The sequence below is a fragment of the Polypterus senegalus genome, chromosome 4, assembly GCF_016835505.1.
Source record: "Polypterus senegalus isolate Bchr_013 chromosome 4, ASM1683550v1, whole genome shotgun sequence".
NCBI lineage: Eukaryota > Metazoa > Chordata > Cladistia > Polypteriformes > Polypteridae > Polypterus > Polypterus senegalus.
In genome coordinates, this window is record NC_053157.1 from 71,377,493 (window position 1) to 71,393,136 (window position 15,644).

The 15,644-nt window shown below is 36.3% G+C and overlaps 1 protein-coding gene across 1 annotated transcript; it reads left to right on the forward strand.

Moving 5' to 3' along the window:
- The first annotated feature begins 13,240 nt into the window (after positions 1-13,240).
- LOC120528576 (proline-rich receptor-like protein kinase PERK10) lies at positions 13,241-14,905 on the forward strand. Its single transcript, XM_039752754.1, has 2 exons — positions 13,241-13,410; positions 13,898-14,905. Exons 1-2 carry the CDS (start codon positions 13,357-13,359, stop codon positions 14,708-14,710), a joined length of 867 nt encoding a protein of 288 aa, XP_039608688.1. The 5' UTR covers positions 13,241-13,356; the 3' UTR covers positions 14,711-14,905.
- Positions 14,906-15,644: the final 739 nt, after the last annotated feature.

Consider the following 15,644-nt stretch of genomic DNA (forward strand, 5'->3'; position numbering starts at 1 on the left):
ACTCATGAATTTTGACAAAAGTCGAAAAAAAGTCGATATCTGTATGTATGTATGTCTATCAGTATAACCTGCTTCAGATTATCTTGCATGTTTGGCATCAGCAAAAGCTTTAAGCATTGTTTCCAAGGTGAATAAACTTATTTTTAGTCTTTGGCATGTTACAAAAAGGTATTCTACACTGTAGATAATGCTACATTCTGTGCAATTGACAACCAGAAACTAAAACTGATACATATGAAATAAATTTAGGTTTATTGTTGCTTAAGTCTTTCTGAATTTTATCACAAGAATAAACAGAACTTGAAAATCACATCTTTCACATTGAAATGCAATTGTATTGTAAGTATTTTTAAGTTTGTGTGCCCAGACGTGAATTGTTTAAATGTGCTGTGTTTGCAGGGAATAGCCCATCACTGTTACTTTCTGAACCCAAAGCATTATCAATTGGACATACACTTTTCAGCAACACGCTCAATATTGTAGGTGGTTTCTTCTTTAATCACTTTGTCATCTTCATCCAGATCTATCACTCAATGGAATGAGACTTGTCCACCTCTGTATGTCAGTCATTCTCCAACCCGCTATATCCTAACACAGGGTCACGGGTGTCTGCTGGAGCCAATCCCAGCCAACACAGGGCGCAAGGCAGGAATAAATCCCTGTATCTGTATGTTCACAGGTAAATGTAAGACATTACCTTATTAAGCTACTCACATTCTTTCAGTCTAGGTTGATAAGAACCATTCTTAGAGTTATTCACATACCACCATCATCATCATTTTAAGATATTTCTTGTTACTCTTCTTCAGAAAATATTTTGTTCTGGTATAACAATTTCCTCCTATATGCTTGTATCATGCTTCTTCTTTGCAGGGTTCTTTATATATAAAAAGAGAATTATGACGATAGTATGATAGTACTTTCCTCCTAATGTTGGAATATTTGTAATCACATTAAGGCTTCCATTTACGACAACATTTTTTATTTTTTTGGTTGGGTGCACATTATGAACAGATTCTTACAGCTGCTGTCCCAAGAACACAGCATATACAGCTTCCATAAAGAGAAACAGCTGGATGTCATATCACTCATTATCAACATGTGAAGCACTTTGGTGTGATAATGGGGTTTTGGTTATGCAGCCACCATTAGAACCCCATTTCTCAGTGAAAGTTTTGAAAATCCATAAAGTCTAGATTTTAAGTTATATCAACAGTAATATGCATGCAAAACTTCATGAACTTTGACTCTTTTGGAGTGATGTCTTTTATGCCCTACACCCATTACAACCACCATTACCAATTAAATTTCAGAAACACCATGTACCCTAAACTCTAAGTTCATCCAACATTATTATACATGCAAAATTTCATTCAGATCCACACAGTCATTGTGGAATAATATGCATTTTTTCAGTTGCACCCCATTGCAACCTAGATGAAATGTTTGAAACATCTGATATATTTAAAACTGGACCAGCAGAAAACTACATACAAAATTTCCAGTCTTGCATAAGTGGTAAACAAACAAACAGACATCTTTAGTGTGGAAAATGGATACATCACATCAAACAAAACTGAAAAACATTCTAAAGACGTACAAACTGTATTACAATTCTACTGTATTTATATAGATGAGACTGTGAATTGAATAATTGTGTTTAATTTTTAGGAATGTGATAAAAAAAAAAAAAAACAATGAACACTACTAAGCTTCCTCTCAGCTTACCTGACACACAACTGATTTGAGCAATTAAACACAGCATAAGGCAGGTTACAGTTCCTTATTTGACCTTTTATTAATAAAACTAAACCCGGGGTTCTTCCCAGCTGAGCTTGTACTACATAATTTATCAATCTATAGTTGTAATTTAATTGATGCATTTGTGACACTTGTGAAATATATTATGACCTGCCAGTAAAGCATATGGTAGCCAAAACTGCAGTTCGTTTTCAAGGGTAAAAAACGGAACTCTGTAGCTTGATTTCTCTGATTCTGATCAAAATTTTGAGACAGCGCTAGAGGTCTGGCTGAAAGTGGTAATAGTTATAAGGAAGGAGAGAAAAGAGGAAGGAGTAGAGGGAGGAGAAGATGACAACAGGCCTCAGGTATCAAACAGATTGTTTGGGTGGTCAGGGAGGCAGTAAGAAGCACAGCAGAGATAACACACCATTGGCATACCTTCACCACACAGAGTATTACATCCATTATTTTGCTTTTTGTCTCAATATCTAAATATTTAGAATATGTATCTAAATACTCAGAAAAACATCTTTATTCTTGACAAGGCCAATTACAATACTTCAACAAGAAAATAATTTTTTTTAAAAATCACTGAAAATGATTTCACCAACTCTCACTTCTAAGCTTAAAAGTAATTTAAGCTCTAATATTTGATCACAAATGTAGAAATATTTGTATTATTTATTTAAGAAACAAAAGCTGCTGAGCCTTAAACAGGTGTTAGCCTTGTTTTGATAGACTGTTTCTTGTGTAAGTTATTTTAAGTGAATTTGTACATATTCATTTTTATTTTGAGATTGCGTAAGTGCAGAGAGCAATGGCGTACAGTGACTACTACAGCACATGCACATTTTGCCCATAATGCACAGTATTTCCTTTAGTTATATTTACCCTGTTTTAGATGATATTCATACCTCATACAAACCACTCCAGAGTTTGCCTGGTACCTCATTGACGTTTCTAATGGATAAACATTTCTAAAGGATCTCATTCCTGTTGCTTTGGTCCACAACAGGGTAGTATTTGCTATGAAATCATTGCACTGTTCAAAATAGCTGCTCCAAATGAAATTGGTGTAGAAACACTTTAAAATAAAAGCTTATATCCACTAAATCTATGCATAACTTTGAATACTTCAGTCATTTCACCTCTTAATCTACATTTATTAAGCTGAAATGGTTCAAATCTAGTAGTCCTTCCTTATACAGTAGCTCATTCCTTACAGTGGTGGGATCAGCCTAGTCACTTTTCTTTGGACTTATTAGGTCCTTTATGATTTCTGTAGTCATTACTTATTGTTCTAAGCTATATTTTTGAGTTCCCCTTAAATATCAATCACCCTAACATTGCTTACTAGTGTTGATGCCCTCAAGGTCGTTTACAAATCTGAAGAGATAGTTACTGCAAAGAAATGTGCTTTTTACAAATTATACCTTTTCAAAAACTCTCCTGATTCACAAACGAGAAGCTAACACTTTGAGTGCTGCTACTGCAAACTCTTGGTTACACTTTTTTTTAGCTCATTTCCTTGAACCAGATCTATATTGTTTGCCTTGCCCATTTTTACACCTCCTCTTCTCATATCACTCTTAATAAGTTTGCAAAGAGTAAAAATTTTAAAAAAGGACTCATTCTAATCTATACAGTACATATAAAAGGCAAAGCCCTCGCTGACTCATCACTAATTCTCCTACTTTCCATGTAGGTGGGAAGCTGTAATTTCACGTGTTCATTCCTTACAGTGTACTTACAAACGTTAGGTATGTTTCATGTCCTATTGCAATACCCAAGGGGGGAAAACTGTATATATAGATAGAGGAACCCCTCCTCACTATTTCTGCGACTTCCAATATACGTAGGAATCCCAAATTTCCCCTGCTTAACCTTTACAAACGTTAAGTATGTTTCATTTAACGCCGTGCCCTGTGACGAACTTTCGAAAATAACGTCTTTTTTTTGGCGGTTCTCATCATTATGCCGTAAGGAACTTTCGGAACTGACCTCTACTTTTGGCAGTTTCATTCCTTATTTCCATTAACAGACGATTTATTTCATGGCAGAGATGCACAAGGGCCGCCCCTGGTCCCCCTTCCTTTTTCTGCACGGCTGCTGTCTACGCACCTACCATGTGGTTGGCTCCCTCCATAAATACATTAATGACATCCCGCGCTCATGTACCTCCTCACTCACTTCCTTACTTTCCTCAGCTGTTTGTCATGCTTACTGCTCCCTTCTTCTTTACTCCACTGCTTCAAGCCTGTTATTGTTCGCCTTCCTTCACGTCTTCCTGCTGGTGACTCCTGCCTTTTCATTACAATCATCAAATTCACTCTCAATACTAAAATAAGCCTACAATTACATTGACAATCATGTTACGTTATTTTTAAAATGTTTCCTTTTCTTTTTCATAACTTCTTTAACACACAACTTCTCCACTGCAAAACATGGATATTTTGCAAGTAGAAGTATAAAAGGCACTTCACTGACCTCTTTTGATTTAGCTCCATCCATCTATCTATACATTTTCAAACCTACTGAATCTAGTGCAATGTCATGAGGTGTTCAACCTTACTCAAGCAGCATAGGACATTTGCAAATGGGATTGATTTTGTGTAAGCCTGTCATCTGTAGAATCATCATGTATAAACAATTTTAAAAAACTGTACAGCTTGGCATTTGGCATTACAGCAAAATTTGCCAAGCTTACGAATCCTAGCTGCAAGATTTTTGACATAAGGGTACATTCAGAGTATTACTTTCAGCAAAGAGTCTATTTTTCAGGAAATGTCTGTTTCATAGTCCTTATGTTCATCGTCCAGTGATCTCATTTATAAAACTTTATGTGGATTGAATTTGTAAGTATGTGAATACCAAAATACAAGAAAATGCATACGCAAAAATGATTACTAAAACATGGTAAACACACATTTGTACACAATTTATAAATAACAATCATCTTATAAATGTACATATATGAACATGCCTCAAACCCCACCTGAATGTCTCCATGAAACAGCCATATATGGACTGTGCTAATCACCCTTATAACTATGCTATCACAATCCGGCAGAACTTCATTGGCTGACAGACCAGTCTCTCACCTGATACATCCACACACCGCCTCTTGCATTTGAGGTGTCCTGTGGTGCACTCCATATGGCATTGTAGCTCCTCTCCTCTGCTCTCTGAAATTGGGAAAAGGCATAAGTTATCAGCGTCTAAGGAGGTAGCCACTAATCTGAAATGTGCAATGACATTATTGCTGTTATAATGAATAGTATAGGGCATATCGAAGACTGAGGTTTCAGCCAGTTATCCAGCCATCACATAGAGCACCAACAGCAATTTGTCAGCCAAAGCTACTTTGCCTCAAAATAAATGAATCTTGGGTTGACCCAGGTCACCAAGCTACAATGTTTGTCAGTCTCAGCCTGGTATCAGAAATGACTTGTGTGTCAATGGAATGTAACTACTTATTATTAACAAAAGCATTACCATTCTTTCAAGGTGCCCTTCTTATATACAGTACTAGCAAAATACCCGCGCTTCGCAGCGGAGAAGTAGTGTGTTAAAGAAGTAATGAAAAAGAAAAGGAAACATTTTGAAAATAACGTAACATGATTGTCAATGTAATTGTTTTGTCACTGTTGTGAGTGATGAGTGTTGCTGTCATATATATATATATATAAATATATATATATATTTACATATATATATACATACATATACATACACACATACATACATACACACACATATATACACACAAATACATATATATATATACATACACACACACACATATATAAACATATATATACATATACATACATATCTACATATATACACACACAGCTATTTCGTATCAGTGCAATACGCTGTTTGTTAAAACGGATGACACCCGCTCTTACGTGCAAGTCTGCGTGGATATTATGAACGTATTTGTTCAAGTTCTATTTAAATTTTAAATAGAAGGAATTTTTATTTAGTCGACAGAAATATCTTTGGTAGGAATGGTAAAAACAGACAGGAATATTATTCCTGAATAAATCAACTCAAACCTTAAACAACTTATAATATTTTGCTCTCCATAAAAATATATCCTGTCTAAATTATACAAGTTAGAAATAAAGTAAACATTAAAAGAACAAACATTCAAATTTCTTTACTCTTATGTAATTTTATATAAAAAATAAACGTATCGATTTTAAATATCCCAAAAGATTTTGCTCTCCATAAAATATATCCTGTCAAAATTATACAAATTCAAATATGAACATGCTGCATAACAAAACCTGGAAATATAAATAAAATGTGTTCCTTTCAGCAATAACAAATCAAATCATTCAGTTGTCTTTGCTCATATGTCATTTTAGAGCTGGACGCCTGGCATCTTTTTTTGGCCACAGATTCGTTTCTATTTGGTGTGAGGTTCTGTGTTGTGGAGATTCTCAGGATGGACTGCAGGTCCTCATCAGTGAGGCGACTCCTGTGTGCTGTTTTGTTAGTCTTTATCACTGAGAAGAGCTTCTCACACAGATATGTGCTACCAAACATGCACAAGGTTTGAGCCGCATGTAGACGGACTTTTTTTGTTCTTCAAAGTCACCAAAGCGCCGTGCAAACTCATTGCGCTCAGTTTATCAGCAAAGTACGTATTTGGGAACACCGTAGTGACGACTTGGTTTAACATTACTTGGTAACAGGGAAAGTGGGGCAAGTGGTTGTGTCTCCCGTAAAAGCAGCCTCAATTGAAATCACTTTGTGATTGTGCACGGGTAAAAACGTCCGCTGAAGTGTCAGATTCTTATTTAATTCTTCTGCTTTCTGTATCTTCTGCATTGCATTCAGGTCTTGAAAAGAACTTGAAAAGATATATTTTTTCAAATGTGATCGCGCAATTCAGATAGAGTTGACGCGCACTACAGCCTGCATGCCTCAATAAGTCATCCTCCCCTCGCTCTTACTTTTTTACCGTTCATCTAATGAATACACTGAGTATGGCTTTACCAAAACAATCATTGATGGCGAATAAAGTATCCATTATTCGAGTATGTAGATCGGGTTATATATATATATACATATATATACCAGCGTCGCAGCGAGAAGTAGTGTGTTAAAAAGCTAGAAAAGAAAAGGGAACATTTTAAAAATAACGTAACATGACTGTCAATATACAGTATTTGTTTTGTGAGTGTTACTGAGTGTTGCTGTCATCAAGGATTTGATTATCATTATTTCTTTCAATCAGGTTCGTATTTGTAGGATGTGTTGTGTTCAAGTTACATTCCGTGTTTGTCAATCATTGTAAAGATGACAGGTTTCATTCATCGATTCGTTTCTTACTGCATCAATAAACAGCTCGTCTTCTTCTTTATCTGAGACCTGACACACTGCATGCACGGGTTTTTTTTACACTGTCTTCCTTTAGCGGGACATTGACTTTTTCCACCGTGTGCTTTGTTTCCGCAGTAGTTGGATTTATGAATATGCTTTTATGTATCAGACGCTTCATATTTTTTGCTGCCTTTTCAATTGTGTAATTCGGTTTTTGTTCAGCGCTCTTTGGAACTGTTGCCTTTTATCTGTGCACTGCGTCGGTGTACATGCACCGAAGGTTCCCAGCTGTGCTGGTGCCATCTCCTGCTATGTCCATGGCTGTATTTAATGTTACCTTAGTCCTGGCACTTAAAACTTTCTCTCGCAGTTTCGCTGAGTTTGTGTCAAACACCACCCTGACCATCTCATCTTCCTCTCCATAAGCACAGTCCTTCACCCGTGAATATTTACCCGTGGCAGTTTGCTATTGGATTGCCGCTGACGGACGGCCTTATATGGGCAGGCACTAAATTACAAACGCCAGCGGCAGCCTGTCTATGAACTTAATTTAAAGTGTAGGTTTACATCGTGCTTTGTTTCCGAAGTAGCAGAACTCATGAACACGGTTGTATATGTCACTCGCTCGCTTCTTATTGTTTCGCTGCCTTCTCAATTATATAATGCATGTTTTCTTCAGCGCTTTTTGGAGGTCTTCCTGGTTTTCTATGTACTGCGTGATTACGTGGGAGGCGTGATGATGTCACACGAAACTCCGCCCCCACGGCGTTGAAGCTCATCTCCATTACAGTAAATGGAGAAAAACTGCTTCCAGTTATGACCATTACGCGTAGAATTTCGATATAAAACCTGCCCAACTTTTGTAAGGAAGCTGTAAGGAATGAACCTGCCAAATTTCAGCCTTCCACCCACACGGGAAGTTGGAGAATTAGTGATGAGTGAGTGAGTGAGTGAGTGAGTGAGTGAGTGAGTGAGTGAGTGAGTGAGTGAGGGCTTTGCCTTTTATTAGTATAGATAAATGTTTCCACATGGAAGTGTGTGTATATGTCTGTTCAGCCCAGAAGTGCGAGGTGGCCTGGAAGCACGAGGCTATAGCATGAAGCTCAAAGAGCTGGCAAGGAGGCCCCAAGTTAATGACTTGGAAGAAGAAAGAAGAACGAGGCTACAGCATGAAGCTGAAAGAAAGAGGCGAGGAAAGGCAAACAAGAGAGAAACTCACTTAGCCACTGATAGACAAGGGTGGCGAGCACGTCCGCAAAACAAAACTGCCGACTCTGCATTTCAATTTTTTTTTCTGCCGATTTCAATAGTTTCTAGGAGCCCGGGCATTTTACAGCATGGGCTTACACAGCTTGTACTGAATATGAGTGCGATATGTGTGCTGTCAGTTTCCTCAATTACTAATTCAGCTCTTACGCCAAACATTTGTTGGCAGAAAAAACCTGCTGGTCCAAACAAGCTCATTTCCTTTGTATATGACCATTTGCATTTTCTTGACAAAGCATCAAACAAGCCGTATAGTGTCAAACTATGAAAATATGTATACCGTTACTTTATGAAATTTAATACTAAATGTTTTTAAACCACATCTCCCAAAAATCATGTACAGCCTCCCTCCATATCCCGGATTCAATCAATGGTGGATAAAAAATATTAAAATAAAAAACAAGAAAACTTGGAAAAATCTAAACTTTAATTTGCCATGCACTGAATACCATGCTGAATGCAAATGTATGAAGTCATGTACTGTATAGCCAGACCCTGCTGTAGCCTCCAGGAATTTCAGGGATCCTCAGTCTCCCTCCAGTACTTGCTGTTTGAGCATCAGTCGCCTCAAGTCTCGTTCATTTAGTACATGTGTTGTGTGTGTAATTGGTTAAGTTAATTTTAAGGTTTTCGCAAATTGAGTTTAAAATGTTTTCTTTTTCAGTTTGCTTTTTTGATGAAAGTAAACTCTTTCATGAATCTTATTCTATTCATCAAGTGTTGTTAATTTATATTTGTTTGCAAATTAAGGAGTAGCAGTTAAGTAATTATTGATGTTTTAAATATGAGAAGCATGTAGAAGAAATGTAAAATGGTTTGTGACATGCTGCTCATTCTGGGTATTGTGTTGACTTTTCAGCCTCTGGAGCCTAATTGTTTCCTGAAACAGGCAAGCTGTCATTTTGCTTGACTTCTCAACTTCATTCATAATGGCTAACATGGAACAATATCCTAGTACTACTGAAATGGGCAATAAAGTTAAAAGAGGATTTGAATTTTGATCTGTGGTTGACTTGACTTAGCCAGATAGAATATAGTTACATAATGTAGAACACTTTATCTGGAATTTACACGCACACAATCTTGCCTCTTATTATGGAAGACACCAGAGAGGGGTTACATGTGCACTTTTAGTTTCTGTGAAAAAAACTGCTCAAATTAACAATTAAGCAGTCAAAGTAATCAACGAGAAGATAAAAATCTTAGATCTTTTAAAAAGTGGGATGTTGCTTGATTTGATTTAAAGAATATGTAAGGATGTGTGCAAGGTATATGCAAATACTAATATTTTAGTGAATTATTTAGTCATCAGGTTAGTTAAGTGTTAGGTATGCCACATGAAAAATGCATAACTTGACTTTTTTGTTTGTTAAGTTTGTTCCTTAAAAGAAGAATAACTCAAGAATTTGAAAATGGTAAAGACACACTCTAAGCTTCAGAGATATTTTTCAAATATTCAAGTGTACCTGAAAAAGTTGCTTTTGAAAAACAGCAAAAACACAGATTGTGCTTTATTTACGGCTGAAGTGCATTTTTAGGTCATAATTTAATTTAAATATGTTAAACTTGTTATACAATTTTTTTGGACAAGGCGATGTATCAGTTCCTGAAAGTATTCGAAAAGAATTAATAAATTATTCATAATAAGTTATATATTTTGAGTATTCGATCAGAAGACAAATTTGAATACATTAAGGACTTTACATTCCGTATTTAAGTACTTTTTTAGAGTACTTTGACCAACACTGGCTATAGGGCATGATATTTAGAGATTTCTGCACCCAGGAAGTTAATCACACCTGTGTTTTAACTACACTTTAGTTTCTAATCCCAAGAAGTGACAACAGGTAGCCAACATAAACTGATTAAAAAAACAAAAAGTTCTTAAATTGCAAGTACGCAACAGCTGAAAAGCAGAGTCTATACATCTTGTTCAACACTTTTGAGCTTTAAAACATTTGCCCTGCCTACATACATTATAATAATGGTTCAGAGATATGAATTATACATGTGAATCCTCATTTAGCTGGTTTGGCTGCATTTCCCTACTTTATCGAGGGAGTCATCATTTCCCAGTTTCTCTAAAATGTTATAAATGAATGAGTCAGAGTTCCTGTACATATATGCAAGTTCTATTATCAAGTTTTCTTTTATAAATTCCAGCTTTTGCTTGGAAGCTTTTATACATACAAAAAGAGACTCCAAATGTGCGTGCACAAGTTTTATAAATCTCAACCCAGATGTTTGTGTTTTTGGAAATCATATGAAAAATATCCATCCATTTTCCAACCCGCTGAATCCGAACACAGGGTCACAGGGGTATGCTGGAGCCAATCCCAGCTAACACAGGGCACAAGGCAGGAACCAATCCTGGGCAGGGTGCCAACCCACCACAGGACACACACACTAGGGCCAATTTAGAATCGCCAATCCACCTAACCAGCATGTCTTTGGGCTGTGGGAGGAAACCGGAGCGCCCGGAGGAAACCCACGCAGACACGGGGAGAACATTCAAACTCCACGCAGGGAGGACCCGGGAAGCGAACCCAGGTTTCCTAACTGCGAGGCAGCAGCGCTATCACTGTGCCACCATGCCACCCCCTATGAAAAATATACTAAGCCTAAAATTCTTACTTTTAATATCTGTTTCAGTATTAAAGAAGTTTAGTGAATTTTGCCCAAAGAAATAGAAATGTGTTTCTTCATTTATGGCACTTAGTGCTGAAAGTTCTCCCAAACCCATGTCAGGACCTATGTAAAAAAATATAATAAATACCCTTAATTACTCATATTTGTCTCAATTACAGATTAATCTCAATGTATTCTTATATAACACTATTTAATTTATGAGCCCACAGCCCTGTATGCTTTTAAAATAGTGTTGTCACAGTTCACATGATGTCTGGGTTAGTGGAACAGAAGCTTGAACAAGGAACTCTGAGTTCCTCAAAGCATGTTTTCTCTTTTCCTCAAGGGAGTTCCAAAGTCAATGCAATCAGGTAATACCCTGAAAAGTCGAGAAAACTTTGGACATAGAGAGTCATCCCATGAGGTAAGCAAAAGATAAGGCCTTTAGTAATTTAAACCCAAGGGAATCATTTAAAAGCTGCTTCCTGGAGGACTGAAGGCAGTTCACATCTACTCTTTGGACCTAGAATTCATTAGTTAGGAGCAAGCCCACCAAAATCAAGAAAAGACAGACAGGTTGTCTAAAAGAAAGGGAGAAAGAGATGCTGAAGGGCTCTACTCAGTGCCAGTCATTTCATTAGGCAACATAGGCAGTTGCTTAGGATGGCACCTTTTTTGTAACCGAAGGAATATGTCCTGCAGACACTGATAGGAAAATGTCCTCAAAGCCTAATAATTGAACGTGTGCCATGGACACTGAGGAACAGCGTTTATGAAACTTAAGCAGCATGTGCTTTGTGCCTTTCTAAAACAGATCTCCACACCTCCTTGCCAGCACTATAAACAACAAAGAGTGCCATTTGGGTATCTCAAGTGGTGTGCACTCTGAACACTATGCTCTATCAGAGCACCACATGTTATTTCAGAAGTTTATGTAGGCTCTTAGTGCCTGGTGAAACTAAATAATACAGTTATATTTTTAATTGAAATGGCAATGGCTGTGGAGTCCATTCTCTTGGTGAGCGTGCCCCCTAGGAATTACCCATACCTAAAATAATTCAGAAAATATTATATAGAAAAACATAAATGTTACACGGTATGCATTGGAAAAAATGCATATATGTGTAAAAGAGCATCTAAATATCACTAAATAACTTGAAAAGGGTAAATGAAGAAAACAAGAACAAAAAAGTACATGGGTACATAAGGCTAAATGAAGGGTCCTTTAGCATGAATTGGAGGGAGTCTTACTACTTTATTGTCTGACTTTTCTGAGACGAACAAGCAATCAAAATGCATGAGCAGTATCCGTGCTGCTCTCCCCAGCATGAATGGCCACTGCATTGTATAGATCTCATTGGTGTGTAGTTGTAGTTTCAAGTATAATTCTTTAACAGTTCATGAAGGACACCATATATTTGTCTGTAGTTTTCTGATTGTTTCACTCCAGTTAGTATAGAAAAAATAAGGAAGGATAATTTTGGAGCAAATGGCATAATACTTACCATGAGTCTTCATTAATTACATGACGGAAATAAGAACAACACATGTTTTAGCTGTTTTTTAAATGAGATTCATAAATGTTACTGGCAAAACAAAGAAACAACGGGCAAACTTCCAAAATATTAGTGATGTGCACTAGAAAAGTAATCAATCAATCAATTAGACAATAAACATTGTCATGAAATAATGTTTGCTTTAACTCAGGAAGCAATATGAGATTACAATGCAATCAGAAAAATTAAAAGAAATATGATTTGTAGCACAGAAAACATGTAAAAACAAACACTAATTTGACTTTGAAATCTAATTTTACAAGATTGTACAATATTCAACAAGCTGAATCGTCACATGAAAACTTGGTTTCCAGTTTGAAATATGTATCTGAATGAGATAGAACACCATTTTGGAACAATGGCAGTTTGTTGGTCTGCTTATTACTGCTTTAACTGATGTTGCCAGTTACAGTAAAAGAAACTTCAGTATACTCTCAGCAGGAAATGTATTTTATTATCATCTGAGAAAATGATACAATAGAAACATTATTCCTTTTCCCTACATGTGCAACTTTCGAAAGAGTAAAAAATGTGCATTACATAATGTAAACAGTGCCTGTAGGCAAATCATGATGATGAAATGTTAATACATAATTGATAGATAGGGAAGTGTAAATTCCTAACAGTTTACGCCTACTCAAGATAACAAAGGTGGTGAAGAACATTTCTTTAATCTGATTTCTGGTGTTAAAAGAAGAGTAACAGCTACATATTATAAATGGGAACTAACTGTTAAACACGAGCAATTATTAATCCTACAGTAAATTCTATTTCAGATTTAAAGCATTAAATAAGCTTTAGCTGTGAACACTTACTCATTTTTAATATGAAGACAGTCCTTTTATTTGTATGCCTTCTGGGCTCAACCTGTGCCGCTCCTGTAAGTATTACTTTCATTTCCATTCTCTATATATAGTATAACACAATGATTGTAAAGAGCTATTTTATTTTATTTTTATTTGCAACATATGTCTAATTCATATTAATACAATTTTCACATTATATGACTGCACTGATACTACTTACAGTATGTATAATTATTCTATTTATAGTGATAGCTATGTCAAAAAACTGTTAAGTATTATGAATAAATGATATAGTTAACACACACTTTTTTTTAGAAATTCTTTTTATTATTTTAGAATAATTCAAATAATCTTCATTTCTCTATGTCATTTGAGTACTTGAATAAAATTCATTTTTTCAATTATTCAAGGATAACATAACACAAAAAATGCTAATAATAAATGACAATTAAGTCAAATTCTTATGACAGATATTATGTAGTGACTAGAAAGATAACAAGTACAGCACATAATATTAATTACATTTTTTCTTTTTAAAATCTGATTTATGTCCTCTTCTAGATTAAGGTCTTCACCCCACACTCTGTATCCTTGCAAAGTTTATCTTTAACTCCTGGATCTCAGCAATCCCCTTTTCAGTCATCCAATGCACAATGGCCTGCAAGAAGATTCCTTGTTACACCTTTTTCAACCAGCTGGAATTCAAGGAGATGGAAAAATGAACAAAAATCCATTCTACCTAATTCACCAGCGCAGCCTGCAGCTTTAAAGACTCACAGACAACTGCCTTTTGTTTTTGTGCTCCCTTCTCAACCTTCTGCCACTGGATTGGCAACTACGATGTTTAAATTATCTACTTCTGGCTCTTTCTCTAAACCTGCTGCTTTCAGGATTTCTCCAATAAACGTATTGTCACCATTCAAACCAGCAGTCAACAGTAAGAATCCTCCTCCACATTTTATGGTTCCTTCGCAAAGTTTTCCACCCTCAGCTTTTGCAAGTCCTTCAGGAAAAATGTTACCTCCGTCTAATGTTCCTCCTGAAGTATTTTATAAATCTTCCCGGCCTGTGGAATCAACCATCATAGACTCAAATATCAAAACTGAATCTATGGCCACACCACCATTATCTGCTTCATCCCCTCCTTCAGATAGTCCAATAATCATAATAATTCCTACACTATATCAAGGAGAACCAGAACCAACAATTAGCCCTCCTGAAACAACAGTGACTCCACAGACAAGCAACACTCCAATGACAACTAAACGTCCCAAAACAACTAAACGTCCCAAAATAACTAAATCACCCAAAACAACCAAGGCACCAGTGACAGCTAAGATTCCCAAAAAACCAAAGCCTCCCAAAGGAAACTAAACCTCCCAAAACAACAAAGGCTCCAAGGAAGATCCCCAGCGATGACCAAACGTTCAAAGAAAACAAAGGTACCAGCAGCAACAAAGGTTCTGAAAACAGCTAAACCTCCCAAAACAAAAAAGGCATGAAAAACTATCAGCACCTAAAAAACAACAAAGGCTCCTAAGAAAGGCATCCCAAGTTTCTATCATTACAAATCCCTGAGCAATAGTCTGCAATCTTCACATTTTTGAATGGTTGTTGCACATAAAAATTAAAACATTTTAAACTGATGGAAGTTTTGTAATTATTTCTACAAATCAAAGCTATATATTAAAGAATTCTTAACATGGGGCATCATCACAAATTTGGATCACTAACTGTTGCCTGGAAGTCATGGGCAATGCCAGTCATTAAACACACTGTATTAATATGGTACAGAGATTGCAGCAGAAATTGCATTCATGTGAAACAAAGTGGGAGCTCTTCCATCTGCAGAGTGTGTAGGCAACAATCAAAGAAACGAAAAGAGTGAAAAAATGGTTAAGAGTCTCCAAAATGTAAAATGACTACTCAGAACCTTCACTTACTCCCATCTATTCATAGAACATATGATCATTTCACTTGAATATTTTCTGCTCACTAAATCCTTAAGGAAGGTTACGCAGTATAACAAGACTCTAAATATCCAAATAGAAATGGGAGGCAATGATAATGTATTATACTACACTTGCCAACCCGCGGCGTACCATATGCCGCATAATCAGGCCGTTTTTTTAATGATTTTTAAGCACAGGGAGAAAATTAACATTTGAAAAATCGGTAATGTAACAAATCAGCAAGAAAAGCAAAATTATAACAATGCACGGAACGAACCAACACAGTAAAACAGTTTGCAATGGTGCACGCGGTCGTGCATCGTAACCGAAAACTCGGTTTTTAAAGACTGCTTACT

Excerpts from the sequence above, each read along its gene's own strand:
- LOC120528576 (XM_039752754.1), top strand. The coding sequence starts at position 13,357 with ATGAAGACAGTCCTTTTATTTGTATGCCTTCTGGGCTCAACCTGTGCC. Across the intron at positions 13,411-13,897 it reads GCTCAACCTGTGCCGCTCCT|ATTAAGGTCTTCACCCCACA; the intron begins GTAAGTATTACT and ends GTCCTCTTCTAG.